Raw genomic sequence first — 19270 nt, forward strand, 5'->3', positions numbered from 1 at the left:
CCAATTACAATAAACCTCCACTTGAGTGAGGTTTTGTTATTTATAACTTGCACTGAGATTGGTTTTTATTTTAGTGTAGGCATCAGTAGCTAAAGTTTAACCATCCAGCAATCCGATTGGCAGTCTCAACATTTCATTCTTTTTATCTAATACATCTGAGGAACTAATTAAAGATAATTTAGTCTTAATGAGGCAGAGAGAATGTATCAGTGTTAATTCAAATGGAAGCTGATCCATGAAAGTCAAGACTTGCAGTTCTAAAGCATCTTAGACATACCAGGGGATTATTACACAACAGAAAAATAGCTGATATCTAAGCTCACCTGATTTATGTAAACTCTGCATACTAAATTCTAGCCAAACACAAATCCTATTAAATATCCAAATACTAGAATGCATACTGGAAAATACAGTCAATCTGTAAGCCATTGAAGGAAGACAGTTTAAAGTCTATGGGGTTTGGTTTTGCACACTGGGGTGAAAAAGCCACTTCCTTACTTCACCGTTTAATCATTTGCTTGAATATACTAAAAAACCAATACATTGGTTAAAATACAAAGTATCTGTCTGGGGCGACAGATTCAGAAGCACACAATCAAGAGCATATCCTGATTAACTGAAGACACATTTGTGATCCGCATCGTTTTGCTTTTACTCCAGTACTTAGGCAGCTATCACCATACCCAAGACAGACTATCTTCAGCACACCTACAAAACGATAACACACGTGGACTCTGAAGGCAAAGACATCAGAACAGTATTTTCACTTCCAGCCTTCTCAGAAGCAGCACTGACTTACACGGACCCTACTGTTTCTCTACTCACTTCCCTCCTGAGCACTTCCCTCTTCTTCATTCTGGCATATAAATTGGTACAGCTCTGCAGTGAACTGGACTGGGAAACCTATCAGACTTGTCTTTCCGATCAGACTTGTCTTTCAACCACATTTGTCCCTCAATCCAGTTTATATGTGACCAGGTGCCACCACAACGGGGTAGCAGCAAGCAGCTGGATGGTGCAGCTTGTGACTTTAAGCAGCGCTGGTATTTCATCTCTGAGCTGGGATGGGATGGTCTACATCACAAAGCTTTACCAGAAGTACTTCCCAATGTAGCTGTAAGCTTATGGAAGCAAAAGTCTTCTTACTGGCACAGCTAAACAAAAGCAGTCCACTCACCTGACAAACTACACTAACCAAATAATTCCTCTTCCAGCATAATGTTATTTTCCACAGGGGATTTTTTCAGAATAGCTAAACTGATCATTTTCACATCCAGAATGCTACAGCTGCGCCAAACAAAAGCTTTATGGCATGGAGTTGCTGAAGAGATCCGCCCAAGTTTTTTAGCCAAATCCCTCTGTAAATCAGGAATAACCTAGGCCAAGAATACGTTTGGTATCATCCGTACACAAACACTGCACAAAGCTACAGCATGCATACAGTACGTTAGAGTATAGTCATTTTCCAAATTAACCTAGTTGCTCACTTTAAGGGAAGCACCTGCTTTCAGAACAGCCACATAGAATCTGCAAGAACTGCTGCAACACACAGGAGCAAGGTCATATATATATATATATGTATATATGATCAGTAGAGAATCGCTCTCTTGTGCCTGACAAGTAGCAGGTGCCTAACAGCTTTAGTATGTTATTTGAAATACTATTCAAATTCCCACCTGAGTAACAAAATAATTTTATTTAAAAAAATGAATTGGATACATAAGACAGGCCAACAGCAAAGACTGCTACACAGTCTTTATTATGATGATTATTTCTCAGCTTCCGAAATGTTGCAAATCCGTGCAAGTAAAATTCTTGACCATCATTTGATGTCACAAGGCAGAACTGAGTTTTCAGATCAAACACAGATCCCAAACAGTAACAGAATACCTGTATTTTACAAGTGTGGTGCCCCTATTAATCTACTCAGCAGATCTATACTTTTGGCATAAAGGTGAATTCACCTATCTCATTCATGGCTACTGAGATGACAAAATTTTAGTTAAAAAACATAGTTCCATCCCCCACTTTGTTTCAGTTCTCAATCTATGTCTAAAGAGAGGATGACATTAAGAAATCTAAAACAGTTTTAATACCTTACACCCAAACTTAAACAGAAACATTTCTAGTATTTAAAAAGTCAGCCAACTTACCGCTGCTGCCACAGTCTGCACAAGATAACAGCTCTTCTGGTTTTTTTTCACGATTTGACTCTTTCGTTCCCAAACAAAAGCTACATATCGGGATGGGATCAGCTCGTGGCTAGATTTAAAAATAAATAAGACAGAGTTAGCTAGGGGGGAAAAAAAGCCTCAGTGATCTTTTCTTTCACTTTTACCTGACATTTTGTTGTACCAGATATTAAGACATACATCCATTTTACTAACTCTAGAATAACAAAAATTATTATCTTATTTCATAAATGTTAACTTGGCCCATAATAAACAACCTTGTGTACTAATCCATGTAACCCTCTCCAAGACTAGTGGTTAACAAACATGAGGCAAAGTAAGAACTTAGGATACTATTCTTGAACACACAACTTTGACTCCAGAACACAATCACTTGTTCTTCAAGATGCAGTAGTGCTCAAAGATTAAGATGCAAACTGGTCTTTATTATACATTAGTATATAGCTCCTGTCCACAAGAAAACAGGAACTTTTACAAAGACTCTCAAACATAAGACATACTTTTATTACTTTTCCATCCAACACAACTCACATCTGAGAAAATATGCCATTTTAGGATAACATTCAACAGATTAACAGTTATCCTTTCCAGTCTGATGGGTCCCATCAGCTATGACACATAAACAGAATAAAAAACCATGCAATTTTTTCGAAGTCTGGAACCAAGACACAGAACCTTTTTCAAAGACTTAAGAATGGATACAAATTTACTTCCTGATCCTCCTCATCTGCTATGTGACAAACTATCAGAACAAATACACCAAAGCAGTTTCTGCAGTTTTAGAGCTTTCATGTTACCTGCATCATCCAAAGGCTTCATGTATTAATGGCTACACAGAAGTTTACCTGTAAACAGATCTGAAACCAACAGAATGATACACAACTCTTGCTTCAGGTGGGATACTTTTACCTTCCCAGACTAGCTTCTAGCAGCTAGCACCGCAACAACTCAAAAATTACCAGCTTTTCCACAAATCCATGGTTTCCAGATTCAGCTAAGCAATGCCATTAATTTTCTGTATCAGAGTAATTATTTGTTGGTTTCACCTTCAATTTTTACATTTCCAGGCTATGTCACAAAAGCTGACAGACTGTCTTCACTTGACCTAATTAATCTGTGTCTCATTACAGTTCTGGGAAGTAGGGAATGCTTGTTTTTAAGGGTATTCTTGACAAGGCATCAGTTCCATGGAGATATGCCCTTATACCTCAACACAATGCAATACAGAAATACTGAAACTAGGTTTACTTTATTAAGCTTCAGGATCATCTTAAATCAGGTAGCAGATTCCAAAGAATACTGACACCAGCAAGGTAAAGTTGCCCTACCCAGACAAGAGGAGCACATGTATCCTCACCCTAGCCTACAAGAACTTCCCCTATAAACATAGCCTGAGGCATAGTACTTTCTCTGAAAGCTTAGCCTTCAGAAGGTCTGCTCGCTGTTCATCTCTTCACAATCCAGTTATCGGGACACTGACGTACTCTTATACCCCAAAGAATATATATAGAAGATGACCAGAGACTAATACTTTTTGCAAGTGTGGAGATGTTTGTTCTCTTCCATAAACTACAGAAGGGAACCGCACTATTGCCTTCTTGTAACTAAGAGGAGCAAACATCATCTGCGGTCCTTAGTCCTATTAAAACCACCATTATGGATTATATGGACAGCTGAAATATTGAATTACTATCTGGACAAAAGTAATTGTTGAAATTATAAAACTGGCAGTTCTCCTATTTAGTCATGCTGCAAAAATTTTTTAAAAAAATTACTGATATTCTTTGACTGTTTTGGCAGGACAGCATTGAACGAGATCAATGTTTCTACAGGTGGGAAAGGACATGCCAACTACTTGCAGAATTCTTCACTGGCAAGTTAAAAACAATGCATATAGAAATAAAAGAGAACGTGTTACTTACTCATCTTGCCAGTAAGATATCGTAATTCAATGTATCCATTCCATCATTATACTTTTAAACAGACTTGTATTTGGAGCGAAGTGATATTAAAAAAAATAAACTACACCAATCATCATCATCATCATCAGGAAAATGGCCCAGAGCTACCCGAACACAACTGTTCACTTGCAGCATCTTGTGGACACTTCTTAACTGCTACTTAAAATTTAATACAGATAATTTTAAAAGGAAGATTAGTCTTTTAGTGGAATCCAGTAGAAAAATCTCCTCTTGACAACCATACCATTCTCTCTCTCTTTGATATAACAGTGCTTTAGCCACTTCAGAAAGGGTTTGCTCTGATAAATAATTTACAAAACATCACATATCATTCAAATCCAGGTCCGCAATCTCATTTATCTTTCCAGGATTCTTTTTTTTCTTGCTCTAGGAAAAGACATGGCCATTAGCCAACATTCATTTAGTTCCCTATTTCAACCCCCCCCCCCCCCCCCCCCCCCCCTTTTTTTTTTTTAAACAGAAGGTAAAATAAAGGACAAAGGTTGTTGGCAGTTCAGGGCTACAAAGACTGATGTTCCCATACCAAACCTAATAATAGAAATCTTGCAAATCCTATCACTTCACACACAAGTTTTCAAAAAACTTACAGGCTCCAGTATATATTTTGAAGCCATTTACATTAATAACTATATTACTGAGTCTGATCTCTGAGCTACTGAAAGTTAAATACACATTCTTGTCAGCTCAGTAAACAAAATATAGTTTCATATTGCTTTAGCTTGCACAGTCAAAGCAAAACTATATTCATACTGGTAGTATTATTTCTGGCTTACAACTGCCTCAACTAGGATAAATTAGGTGGGGTTTGGGTTGTTTTTTTTCTGTTTTCTTGGGGGTGTTTTTGTTTGGTTGGGGGTTTTTTGTTTGTTTGTTTGGATTTTTTTGGTTGGTTGGTTTGTTTTTTTGACTGGGTCAGAATACAATCCAAACAGAAATGCATCTCCTACCTGTGTATCGTTTCTTAATCACTCGTGTATCTTCTGAAGTATAGCAATAAAGTACTGAAATATAGCAATGATTAGTCACCAGGAAGGTTAAATCCATTTCACCTCTTACAGAACTAGTACGGCCAGTTATTCAACACTGCAGTATTTTCTACCAGAAAAACTAGAAATATTTTTCTTGTTATTCAACCTCAGTTTAAAAGGAAAATAATTTTTTCATTTAATATTAATTACATTGATTTACAAAAAGTTTAAAAGATACGGCTTCCGCTCTGTCACTGAAGACAGTATGTTACCGGATCAATGTTATTCAGACCTATTATTTCTTCAATAGGCCTAATCAATGAGAAGAATGGTTCTTTGCTTTAATTTTGGGAAGAAGGTAAATTACAACTTTCAAAAGGGTATACTTTTCAAGGTCACTAGAATTTGTACAACCAAATTTAAAAGGCTGCCCTGTTCACATAACTGTATTTCCAATTGTAGTAAGGCAAATTTGCAGAAAATTCATACCTTACGCCAACATGCAGTTGCATCAAATAACTGAAGCATCACAAAAAGCAGTCAAGAAATAGGCTTTAAAAAAAATTATTATACATTGTAGAACAATAACAGACCATCAACTCGGCACCTGTAAAGCTGTTTTTTAACTCCCAATTAGAAATTAAGCAATACTTATTTAAGCATCATACGTCCAACTATCATAATCAATCCTTTAAAAGATCATACATTTAACCATCACAATGCATCAATCCTCTAAACAGCATTAAAACCAAGAACCATATCACAGTATTTTTACTGCCATGAGTAATTCTGGCTCAGAAACCCTTGTGATGCACACACTGTGATCATCTGCCCAAGTTTACATCCTCAGTTTCCTACATGAAGTAGGAAAGAAAGGATTATGTTGTAAAATATAGAATATCATTAGTTCTAAACAGACTGTATTAGTTTATGCTGACAGTTTGGTAGGAGATACCTATTTACTCCTGCTACTCACGTAGCACAAATGTTAAACCAGACATTATTTTTAACATTCACAATAGGAAGTCTCAAATGTATCTCCCCTTCCCTTCAGGCAAAAATGCAGAGGCCAGGTTATTCCTATAAACAACCACCGACTGCAGCTGATCAGAACACTGTCATAAATGCTGCGTGAACCAGAAAAGCTATGCAGGTACATCATCAAGAGACTGGCTTACTAAAACGAGTATCACAGGCTATTTGGCAGGCCCCAGTCAGTGTCTCTGCTTTAGGCATTATATAAACCCATGCTCTGATCTCATAAATGCACCACCTTCCTAAAAAGGCCACTGAAAAGATAAAGGAAGAAGCAAGGTCTTCTGCTCAGTTGTGGTATACCACATAGCCTACAATTTTTTTGTGCTGCACAAAAGACCCCACGAAACAACCAAATTATTGGAACAAGTATCATGTTCAACTGCCTGTCATTAAAGCATATAGAAAGACTGAAGACCATCAGATGTCCAGGTCTGAAAGTGACTGCCTTTTATTGGGAGGGCAATGCACATCTATTAATGATTTCACCTCAGCATGCCTATATAACCTCAACCTGAGTGATGACAGAAGGAAGATATCTGAGCTGTTAGCCCACCATGTAAAGCAGGAATGCACAAACAGCAGAATAAATCATGGGATCAGGGGCGGGCGGGGTGGCAGGCAAGGGGAGACTGCAGGTTGGTGCAGTAGGTGAGGTGGAGAAAGGTAACATCACAGCTCATCCTCCTGCATGCTTTTGACACACAGTAGAAAAAAGTAAGGAAGAGCAACCACCCGCATAACAAAGGAAAAAAGAAAATGCATGAGTGACATCATTCAACCATAAAGAATCTAAAATATCATCCAAGTTTAACATCTGGCAGAGCAGAAAGACCAGGAATTAAAGAGCAGAGATTAGTGTTTCCAGATTTGGGTTACTGCAGCAATTGGGGGGGGAAGCCTACCCAAGGAATACTGTGAGGTTTTCAGGCCTAAGAAGGATGCTAGCCCCATGTCCACCGACTGGTAAGGACTCAGAGTGCCAAAGATGTCAGTGGAACACTGGATGCTACAGCAAAACCTTACCTTAAAAATTCGTGTTCTTCCCCTACACCCCAATCTTTATGTTAGAATAAGCACCCCCCCAAATGTAATTTCACAACATTTACAGTTTTACACCCATTTTAGACAATAATTGCTAATGTTTATCCTAACACTTAAGACTGCTTTCACTGAAAATTACATGAAAATGTGCACACTGTATTTTGATTATAGTGTCATTGTTTCAGTCACTTCAGAAAACGACAAGAAAAACCATGCTTAGTAAGTTTGTCCTACAGAGAAAGACTTGGTAAATAACAAAAAATACTGGTTTTGGCAACTTCAGGAAGTATTTGGTCATTGAACAAAAAAAAAAAAACCACACACACACACCCCCCATAACAAACAACCACAAATTTCAACTACGTAGCAAAGTTTACAAGTTCTCAAAGATTAGGGACCCGCTATCGGCACTGCTTTCTCACAGCCTTCATGCATACTGCAAACCCTGAGATTGGTCCACACAAAAATCATACTAATTTAGAAACAACAACATAGTCTTAGTATTTGGATACACTACAGCAGTTGCCATATTGAAGCAAAGACTTAGAAGTAATTTATGCAACCAGTAAATTATGTTGTTTATTTTAATGAATCACAACTATCTATTCTGAGAAACTAACAGGTTTTGCTACTGCGTAAAATGAACCCTTGGTAAAAATTCAGCTGGACTTCTGTTACCTTGTGCCAGAATTTGTCTCAAAACTCTGGTCCAAACATCACAATTTTTTCCTACTGTAGTTTCTGTGCTTGTGGAATTGACATGCTCATCTGACTACAGTTACCATTCCCATGAAACTCTTAAAGCATTTAGCACGTTCTAACATCCCAACCCCCAAAAAGTCATATTGTTAAGTCCTGAAAAGTCTTTTTTTTTCAGTATGCCAAGTTACCTACAACTGTAAATCTCACTGAAAGCAAGGAGATTACTATTTGCATTGCTATAGCACTCTGAGGCTTTAAACAGATTGTCTGAAAACTGTTCGGCATTAGCTGTGTACACACAATTATGGTTTCATTTCATTTCATTTCAAAAGAAATGAAAAGTTTCATGCACAGTCCCAAGAAACTTAATTTACTTTGAAAAGTAACCCAAAACCCTCAACTATTTACACTTGCAACTGTGTCTCAATGCCTTTTCACAAACATCTCACTATCCTCTGACAACTTGCTGGAAGACACATCCTTATGCATGATACACAAATATTGCATCTCTATTAACCTATGAATACAAGCAGCATGCAAGTAATTTCAGGGTTAACAGGGTACAGAGACAATTTTTAATGAAAACGGAAATTGCCATATCCTTCACTAGGGATCCACTGTTCTGGTCCCAAACTTCAGACTACTTCAATTACTTAACTATTTAGAGCCTTAGAGGGGACAGAGACAGCAAGCTTGCTTTCTCAGAACACTTACATTTTCACAAAGCACATTCATGGGCTATGTACTTTTTCTTTTTTCTTTTCTTTTTAACCATCACACTGTATTTGAAAAAAAAGAAGTCTTTGGACAAGAACTACCACCAGTAGCATCTCTAAATACTGTGTTTTAAAAATTAGTATTGAAAACCAAAAACTGAGTAAGCCACAGGTCCGACTTCTAGACTCAGCTACTGAAGCAGTTGCTTTTGGCCATGGGCAAGGCAAGGTATTATGAGTGCTTTCAGCTGCAATCCCCCTACTCCAACCATTCTGTGGGTGAACAAAAAAAAGTTTACTCTCCACATCTAAAAACCACCACCATTTTTCAGAAACTAGTTATTATAAGGTAATCTGAACTTTGATTTTAAGACAGCTTATTATTGACAAATGTCCAAGAGATCCCGTGTTAGCTCTACAGTACTGCATAGGTATCACATGGTAAAAAGTATACACCGATTCAAAATAATGGTAAAAACATGCTGACAGGTTGTTACTGCAGAAGCGTGAAAACATCAGTCCTGCTACAAACCTTAACGTAGCACCTAGACACTCAGAGAGCACAAAGCAAAAGCCAGCTCAAGGGCAGTTCTGAGAAGACAGTCCAAGGTACAAAATACTTGCCTTTTCCTTCCCAGCCTCAAAAATATGGTCAAGCCTACAATGCAAACTTGCATGTTTAAAATACTCTGGGAGAGAAATTTCTAACTAGCTCTTACAGGAAAATACATCATCTGTCTCCCTGGACCTGATGCATCCCACTTGAACACAGCTCTCCACATCCTTTTGTGTGCCTTAGTATTAACCTCATCAGTCAACAAGCATCACTACAGCTGATGGAACTCAATAGACAAAAAGCTAAACTGCATCTTCATAAAGGAGCACTGTAATGAGGAAGATGTACAACATAGCACAAGCTACTGGACAGGTTTCTCAATACAGTTTCTATTTTTAAATTCTGAAAGGAGCATTCCTGCTCCCTCTTCCAAACTGGGAAACAATACAACCTAGAATAAAGGAGCTCACAACTATTGCTTCAAACTTCAAAAGTCTCTTTTCCTTGCAATACAGAAAAGACAATAAAAGTTAAATTCTATTTCAGATTAAAGACTTTTTTCATTTCACATAATATACAAGATATTAGAACAAAACCAAAACTAATTTCTTTTTACTGAAGTTGCTTCAGCTGTACTCAAACCAACTATGATTAGTGCTCTGCGTAGTGTATGTTAACACAAAATGCAGGGAAGAAACAACTCTCAACAAAACAGTCACAAAAACCCCTACAGAAAGACATGTACGTGCGCATACACGTACCTTTTCTGGAAAGGTGTTTATATTAATTTGCCCTTGTCCTCTTCATAAACTTCACATAAAACATGAATGCGGGTTGTCTTATTTGCAATATATAGCCACTGAAATTTTTTTAAAAATCCACTTTCCGTTGAAAAACCAGCACCCAAATAAAAGGATACATCTCCTGGAGAAGGGTTCAAAGCACCAACTCAGAAACATAGATAAGTCTCCCAGTCCTCTGGAGGCTCAGCCTTCATTTTTAATAGAATAAATCTTAAAGCCTCTATGCACAGAGGGGAGGCTTTCAAATCATAATCCAAGTTTAACAGACACACAAGACTATCGCACACAACCTAAAACCACCACTTTGGATATGCGTAGGCCCTGCTATCATTTAAAAAGTTACTGAATTTGTATACTTCACGTATTTAAATTGTATCCCTTCTGTGATCTTTTGTCAATTCCTATGGTAGTACTATAGGAGAAAGAAGGCTCTTCCCTCCTAAATGGGAGTGAGTTTATTTTTTTGTGTGTGAGTTTCCTGCTTCGGTACTGCACCTGGGACTAAACAATTAAAAGCATTTTATTCATCTTTCCATTACTGTAGCAGTAAGAGTATTTTTAAAATAATAAAAGGAGTCCTGTAAATAAAGCTATTAATATAACTGGGCTATGAATCCTATCCACAAGTCCCCCTTTCTGCATTCTCCACTGTGAGATGAGAGCCCAAATGCAGATCCTGCCCCTAAGGGGTACTTAGGCTTACCAGCCAAGTTACAAGTAGCTCAAGCTGTAAAGACATCCTATATACACTGCAGTTTTCTACATATAGCTTCCTGTAATGCTGATGACCATCACCTGCATTGTGCAAATCTAACCTTGGGCCAAGCAGTCTTCAGACTTCTTGAAACTATCTCTTCGGTTTTGAAGTGAAAAGACCAAGAGAAGAGGCGGGGTGGGGCAGTGAGAGAGAACTTAGTATTCTTCAGCTGTGTTATGATAACCTGTGACAATATGTTCTCTTCAGGGATACACATTTAGAAGTTGTCTCTATCAAACAGATGAGACTGAGACGACCATGCACCATCCGTACTGCATGTAGACAATGCTCCCCAGTTCCACATTCAGCTCCTACTGGGTTTGCTTCCTTCTTTCACCTTCTGCAAAGTACCCTTGGGAAATTAATTCAAACTGTTTTTAAGTCAGATTTTATATAAAGGTAACTCAAATCAATTTTCTTTACACTTACAGTGTAAAAAAACCCTGATGTCTTCAGAGTCACCCAAAGCGGTATTTCAGAAACAGTTAAAATTAGGAGGGGTTCTAAATGAAAAAGTGTTTCTTTTAAAATCCAAACTTCATCCTTTCTGTTCCCTTACTTGCCTACTTTGAGACCAGCAAACGGTTCAAATAGCTTGAACTCCAGGTGGGTCTTTTTTTGTTTGTTTGTTTGAGCTTTTCATGTTTGGTTTTTTTTTTGTTTGTTTGTTTTGTTGTTTGTTTTTTTTTCTTTTGGTTTGAGGTTTTTTTCTTAAACTAAACTCTTCTGGCATGCAGTACAACCTCAGGTGTACCAACAACAGGCTTGCTTTTCTTCATTCCCTCTCTGAATTTGCTCCTTGGCTCCCAAGAACAAACTGAAATCACTACTGCAGATCTAACCAAGTAGATTATACCTAAAGTTGCGTTACTCCTTACATAGCAGCCACTAGTCGAAGCATGAAGTCATTTTCCAGGTGATACCTTTACCTTCTATGTAGCTCAAATTCTTCTTTTTCAAAAGTAATAAAGAGTTTTCACTCTTTGTACCTCCCTCAAAACTCACCCCCTTAAATCCCTCTAGACGTCTTAAGAGCACCATACATTTCTGTTACTCGCCATGCACTATCTTTGTCACAAAAAACAATGCACTTAGACCTTATAACAATTACTTATCATTAGCAACCTCACCATGATCTCATCTTCTATACCATCAACAATGCCACCCATTGTGTTTGACACAGTTAAAAAATACACCTCATCCATACCATTAGTCTGTAACCCTTCCCAGAATCTCACCTTTAAGTATACTTTTAGGCATTCACTCAGAGGTAAACTTAATTTCTACAACCATGACCATCACTTGCTTCTTATTTTCACATTTTCTTCCTCTATCTCAGTTTCTTCATTTGCTTAGGAGATTCCCAAACTTTTTGGCATGGAATACATGGTTTTTTGTCACATGTACATATTGTTCTTTGAGTAGGGCTGCACTTCTTAACTCCAAATTCTACCTGTTAACTGCATTGCAGCTAGGATGAAGCAGGTGACATGTAATTACAAGCCGGTAAGCAGTGGTGCAATTCACAGACCATAATCCCATGGGCATGTCGATTTTTACATTCTTTGGGCAAAAGTGTTGCTTTTAAGCAAATTAAACAAACTCCAGTATGAAAAGCACACACTTTGTTGCCATAATATTATGTTTACTCAGATGTTTGTATATATGCCTATTTTTTTCTCATAACTTATTACCAAAGTCATCCAACATAAATGCGTATAGCATGTTTACAGTGTGGCACAGGATAATTATTAGTTGTCTTGATGCTAATTGCTCAGGGAAAATGTTTAATTGCATATTAAATTGATCATATGCATATTTTATTTAGTTTACTCTTTGGGGAAAGTTTACTGTCAGCACTATCTAGATTTGAGCAGTGCTATACTAAATATAGAAGTAGGGCTTTATGAGACTGGACTACTGTCCAAAATGCAATTTTATATAAAAAGAGCAGAGCCCTGTTCTACTTCAAGATGAAGCAGATGAATTTCTGCACAAAGTCAAGAAATATCCTGCCTAGTTGCCTTACATACCTGAAGGGAAAAAATATTAGGACCAAAAGCAAAATGATTAAGGCTACAAACTCCAGAACCTGATATGGGATTACAAGAGAACTACTAGTTTAGATTTCTTCCACTAATGCAATTATGAAATGGAAGCTTTAAATAGAGTGTGCTATGTTTGGGGTTTGTTGGTTGTGTTTTGGGGGGGTTTGTTTGTTGTTTTTTTTAAAGGACTTCATTTTGACACAGATACATATAACTTGACATCCTTCTGCTCAAACTATTATTTTAAAAGCAGATGTAATACAAATAATGTCACTGCAAATAACACAGTTACTTGTCTTACTGAGGCCTAAGTAGCAGAGAACCAACAGAGCTAAACACCTATATTCCTACGGGCAACAAGTGATAGCAGCTAGGCCATCGGCCTTTCTGTTGCTGAGTCACTGCTTTTTGTTCAGTAAAAACACTGGCACTAACATACTATACCAGGTGCTACAGAGCAATACAAGTAACAAAAAACTATTTTTCATGCATGTATTTATTTTAAAATACACAGTCAGTTCTGGTCTCCTTTCTGAAGGGGAAGAAACCTGGACAAATAGCTGATTAAATGTTAACAGTGTCATTCCCCTGCTCCAACAGGAACTGAACTTCATTCCTGAGAGAAGTGGTTTAGTCAACAGCCAAGACACTGAAATTGCTTACAGGCGTTTACCTTTACAAGCCATCCCTCATGACACAATGCCGCTGAAAATCTGCGATTCATAAAATACGCTGTATGTATTTTATACAAGACCTACAACAGCAGTTTTTAACTTGATCAAGTGCTGAAATCCATGGCAGAGGGGTAATAAAGGTGAACAGGCAAAGTAGCCCTATACTCCAAGGAGTTACCCAAGAGGCTGGCATTTCAAACAAATGAAACAGAGATTGCTCTATTAGTCCCTGCTTTTTTATATGTATAAGTAATGTTCAATATTGACATACTGTGAAGAAATGACCTCCTCAATCAAAAAGTAATTCTGTAATTAAAAACCCAGACCACTGTAGTTCATTTTACAAATACAGTAAAATTATCTCTATTAGAATATAATAAAGCACTGTTAACTAGCCATGCTACATAAACCAGAGCTCAGAACAAAATCAGTATTTCACAGAAGACCAGCTTTTCTTAGCAAGTTTTCAAGCAGGCCTATTAAAGAAAGTTAAATAGAAGGCTCTCTTGAAGGCTCGAGATTTGCCTTCAACTATTATATTTAAGCCAGGGGGTGTGGGGATGCAGGTGGTCCGGGACAGAAATTACTGCAGCAACTTGTATTGCAAGGCTTCTGGAAACAAATCTAGTCAGGGTCTCAAACCTGGGTTTTAGTCTGTCTTCTACATTATTTCAAAGTCTGTAGTATCAATCAAAGCGCATGAAGTCCAAGAGGCCATTCTCTGTCCTACCAATAACATTAGATTGCCATACTGCTCAAGTAAAGTATATGACTCCTAGCATCAGAAGTCATTACAACAGAAGAAAGGGATAGGAGAAGGGTCATAGCAAAATTCATTCAGCCAGCAGCTTGTTTACTGCAATTTTGTGAGGGATTTTTAAACAGTGCTTGAAGGTGATTATGCTCTGCCTCAAAAAAAGGCAGCTGTATCGCTGATAGCCTGCAGAAGGTGCTAAGAAACCTCCACTTCAACAAAAAGGCATAGCTGAAGGAAAGAATGTATTGAAAAAAACATCACTTTGCAAATCCATCCAACAATACTATTGGACCATGCCCAAGTCTGAAATTGAAGTCTGCCAGCATCAGCCTCCCTCCAAGACTGACAGGATTATTTAATGTAGCAGGAAGTTGTTCCTGTTCACTTCCATTCAGTAACAGAACTTATGAAATAACCTGTGCCTACAGCATCCACAGTTAAGGGCCACTGTCTATGATAACAAAAGTCTTATCTGTAATACTCAAAACTATTTCCACTGCAAGTTTTCTTGTGAAGTGCAACCACAAAAACACTTTCTCTGATGTAATTCCAAGTAAGTGCAAAGCATGGCTGGGACATGACACACCGATAAACTCATGTAAGACATACTTGCAGGAATCCACTTAATGAGAAGATTTCCTGCGCAGAAATTTTTCCCTGCCTCTTCCTTGACAAAAGGAGAAAATGCAATATCCCAATGGAAACAGAGAAGCAGCCTAACAAAAGCTACCCTGTATAAGTCACTGAACAGTCTTCAGGACTCAACTAACCTCTAAAGCCAAGGGACAAGTCAACAAGTAAGACAATTTTTCACTTCGTGCACTCATGAAGTGCAGCTGGTTTAGCACCAGGAAATAAATACAACAAAAATCTCACTGGGTCCTCTTACAAGGAAGCCTGCAGTTCTGATCCCTACAGACTCTGCCTGTTTTCAGCTCCCTTACAGGCTAGCGTGAGAAAATCATCTCCCTTAACCAGACAGAAGTAGCAAGTAGACAGTGGATCCTGAGGCATAAGCAAGATCGGCTACACCACTGTTTCTTAGCAGTCTAAATCAAAGCATTATTTACAGTTCTCATCCTTCGGTGACTTAACTCTCCAGTATTTATTTGCAATGCTTACAACTAAGCTTCTATGCTTATAGCATAAGAAAGAATGCTATCAATTTAGTGAAAATGAGCAGTTACATGCGGCTTTTTTAACAGCAAAGCTAATTTAAATGAGTAATTACACTTAGGATGAGCACAGTATCTCCCTCAGTTCTGCAAAAAGCAAGCATTTGTGAAACGTCAATTAGGCAATGCAAATCAGAATTTTGGAAAAGTGTAGAAAAGGTTTTGAAAACCACTTGTCTAAAGCACAACACTTCAATAATAGCCTATAAAGATTTCTATATAACCCAACCCACAGAAGGGGCCCATTCTCTGTATCTCTACCTTGATACTGACAATATAACCTAAGCACCTTCATCACTAACAAGAAGCCCCGTTAACAAGTCAACATCTGTAAGATTAAACATCTACACCTTGGAATTTCTGGGACATAAATTAACTGTACCGGACAGATTTCTTTAAAACAGGAACAGGAACTAAAACAAAAAAACCCAAATACACAAGGAAAAAAACCCAACACAGACACCCCACACACCCCCCAAAAAAAAAACAAACCCAAAAATCTCCCTGCAGTATAAGTTGTACAGAAAGTACTATCCAGACTTAAAATTCTGGTTGAGATCTTGACTCCACTGCTATCTGACAGCTGTGCCACTGATGTCAATGGAGTTTGGATATAACATATAATTCCCCCGTTTTTTAACTTCTGGCAAGATTTTCTTTGAATATGCCATTTAAAGGGTGCTCAGCTTTAAGCAAACTACTATAAATTTTACTATTTGGGAAATAAGACATATTTGCAGCCCAAGCTAGTTTCCTTTAAAGTTTATTTGAACCTAAATGCAAGGTTCACATTAACTGACCAATAAAAAAGACATATATTTCATGTTCCAAATGTAATCAAGTCGTGTACATAGTACTTAATCCAAAGCACTCTAACGTTACTTGATCTGACCAGAGTACCTCCTACCACTGCCAAATAAATAAAAAGTATGATCTGGTTATTCCACACACACTAAAATAGTTTCATGATAGGCTAATTAATCATGAACATAACTTTTCAGACATTACATAATTTCACACAGACTTGCTTGTAGCTCCTGCCAAAAAAACCAACAATTTGTATGCGAAATAAATCTGCACTTGAGGAGAGATGACAGTGACAAAACATGACGAGAGGAAGAAAGAGAGGGGGAGAAAGGAAGGGGAAAGTATTAATATCACACAAAAAACCCTGTATAATTTTATTACTGAAAACACAGCAAAGCTTAAAAGCCAAAATACATGAATCAAGTGAACCCAGCAATCAAAAGTAACTTTTCACTCTTTTTTTTTTTTAATTAAATTACAGACTATGGCTTGAAATGATGTTTGATAAAACTTCAGAAACACAAATCTAAATCACGCAGCTTGTTCTGTGACACTTACCTGAGATCAGGAATCTCCTAATAACAGTGGGTTTATTTCTCACCTGGGATAGATCTAGTAGTGCACAGATAACTCTTATATTTCATCAAAAGTTTCAGATTTACAGTTCCAACCTGCCAATAAGTTTACGTGATTAGTTCGAATTATATGTTAAAAATATACACAAAGAAAGTTAGATACCAAGAAAGCCAAAAACCAACTTTTCCCTGCAACATATTTTTAATCCCCCTTGTAGGCCCCTCTGATAATGCATTTAAAACCCAAATGGCCAAGGCACTTGAACTGATAACATAATGACCATGAAGGCAGATAGAAGGGGCAGGGGGGGATCAAACCGATATTCCAGAATCATTAATTTCAATTCCTCCAAGGGTGTACAGCAGCTACCTAGTTACTTACACCACAACGCAGACATGCAAACATGGGACTCTGCTCCATGACACACAAAACCCCCACAAAGCAAAGTTATGAAACAGCTATATATTACCATGTACATTTGTACAGTGACCAGTTTGCTTTCTTTCATTAAAAAAGAGGGATAGGGGTGGGCACATGCATCATGCATGTGGAAGAGAACATGTTTCCAGTCATTCAGGATATCCGTAAAGGTGTTATATTTCTACTACTCTTACATGGTGTATCTTCGATTACACAGAGAGAACAGCACCATTCCTGGGTGCTGGCTGGGAGACTTGAAGGCTGCACAACATCTGCCTGGTTCCGATGCAGGAATTCCACAATATGTTCATCAAGTGAGTTGAGAGCAGGCAGAAAGACCAAGTACTTCTGCATCACAAGTACTATTTTCTCTACAGAAAGAACACTTAAAATGTTACTGGCCACTCAGTATGGATTTCAGTTAATATACACTGAGTTTGTTTAGCAAAATCACAACGTGCGTACTAAGGAACAAAGTAATGCATTCTGAAGAGGATTTTCCTTGAAAGACAAGTCAAGTCATGAACTATTATCACAGAATCACAAAATGGCTTGGGTTGGAAAGGACCTCCAAGACTATCTTGTTCCAGCCCCCCTGCCATGGGCAGGGACACCTTCCACTAGACCAGGTTGCCCAAAGCCCCGTCCAGCCTGGCCTTGAGCACTGCCAGGGATGGGGCACCCACAGCTGCTCTGGGCAGCCTGGGCCAGTCCCACACCACCCTCACAGGGAAGAATTTCTTCCTAATATTTAATCTAAATCTACCCTCTCTCAGCTTAAAGCGATACCCCTTTGTCCCCTTGCTACATGCCCTTGTAAAAAAACCCTTGCCAGCTTTCTTGTAGGCCCCCTTTAGGTAACAGAAGGCTGCTATAAGGTCTCCCTAGAGCAGTCCCTCCGCCAGGCTGAACCCTCAAGCTCTAAGCTGTCCTCATATGTTCAGACTGTATAAGCCCAAGTTTATGACATTAGCTTACGCAGCCCATTTCTCTTAAATGCTTTTAAAGTTACATTATACCTGAGAAAACAAATTTGCACTTGTAAAATATCTGTAAGATAATAGTTATCACTGCTGCTGTTTGGCAAAGTTAATGAGCTTGTGGTAACAGATGTCTTTGCAATTTCTCTGCTACATACTAAATTCCTAGTGACAGCAACCCATTTTCTTCTGCTGGGGAAATTCATGGGTTGTAGTTCTGCTGCTACTGACTACTTAACACAGCTCTCCTTCTATCCTCCGTGCTGTCCATCAATGAATCAATAAAAATACAGTTAAAATGCACCCACGAAGAACACCATGACTGCAGTCACTCTAGCTTCTGCTTTCATAGTGGGAGCAACAGTCCCTTCTTTCCTGGTTACAGCAGAGTAAGAAAACTTACTCCTACACACACACCAACAAAACTCACCTCATCCTGAAAGAGTCAGGATTTTCTACTGTTAAAAAAAAAAGGCTCTCAAAAGTTCTCTCTTCAAACCCTCGATCAGCGACAGCCCACACAACCTTCAGATTTATGTACCTTTTAATTATATCATTGCAATTTAATGATTCTGTATTCATATGAGCACAATTACAAGTTTGACAGTTTATCACTAAAATAAAGTTTCTTGTTCAAAGTGTGCTGGAAAAGACTGATGAGAACCTCATTACGTATTATATCCTATTCCCTTTGCCACCTTAAAAATAAGACAAAGAACAACTCCATACCAAAAGCCACCAGTAGAGAAAACAGCAGCTGTAAGCCAAATTTGCCATTAATATCATGATTCTGCAAGTACTTCCTAACATCTTCCCTCCCCCAAAACTCAGAGGAAAAAAGTTGCACTGTAACATCCCCAAAACATCTCATAATTTATGTTGATCTTTCATGCATTCACAATATGAAATGCTGTCTTAGGGGTCAGAATGGATGACAGGGTAAAGGAAAAATGGATACAACCAGGTATGTTTTACATAAAAACCCAACTGTAAAGAAAAAACACTTAAAGGCCTGCAAAATTTAAGTTTAAACTAAAAATGCATGAATTTCTGCATCTCTGCAAAATAAAATTTTAAA

General features: G+C 38.0%; 1 protein-coding gene across 5 annotated transcripts in view; it reads right to left on the reverse strand.

The window, feature by feature from the left end:
* The window catches only part of KAT6B (lysine acetyltransferase 6B), a 118313-nt gene that overhangs the window by 53665 nt on the left and 45378 nt on the right, over window positions 1-19270 (reverse strand). For all 5 annotated transcript variants that reach the window (XM_056352035.1, XM_056352034.1, XM_056352033.1 and 2 more), the window contains exon 3: window positions 2154-2262. In XM_056352035.1, the coding sequence (XP_056208010.1) occupies window positions 2154-2262 (109 nt within the window). The remainder of the gene's footprint in view (window positions 1-2153; window positions 2263-19270) is intronic.

Source organism: Falco biarmicus, chromosome 9, assembly GCF_023638135.1.
Source record: "Falco biarmicus isolate bFalBia1 chromosome 9, bFalBia1.pri, whole genome shotgun sequence".
In the NCBI taxonomy this organism is placed as follows: Eukaryota; Metazoa; Chordata; class Aves; order Falconiformes; family Falconidae; genus Falco; species Falco biarmicus.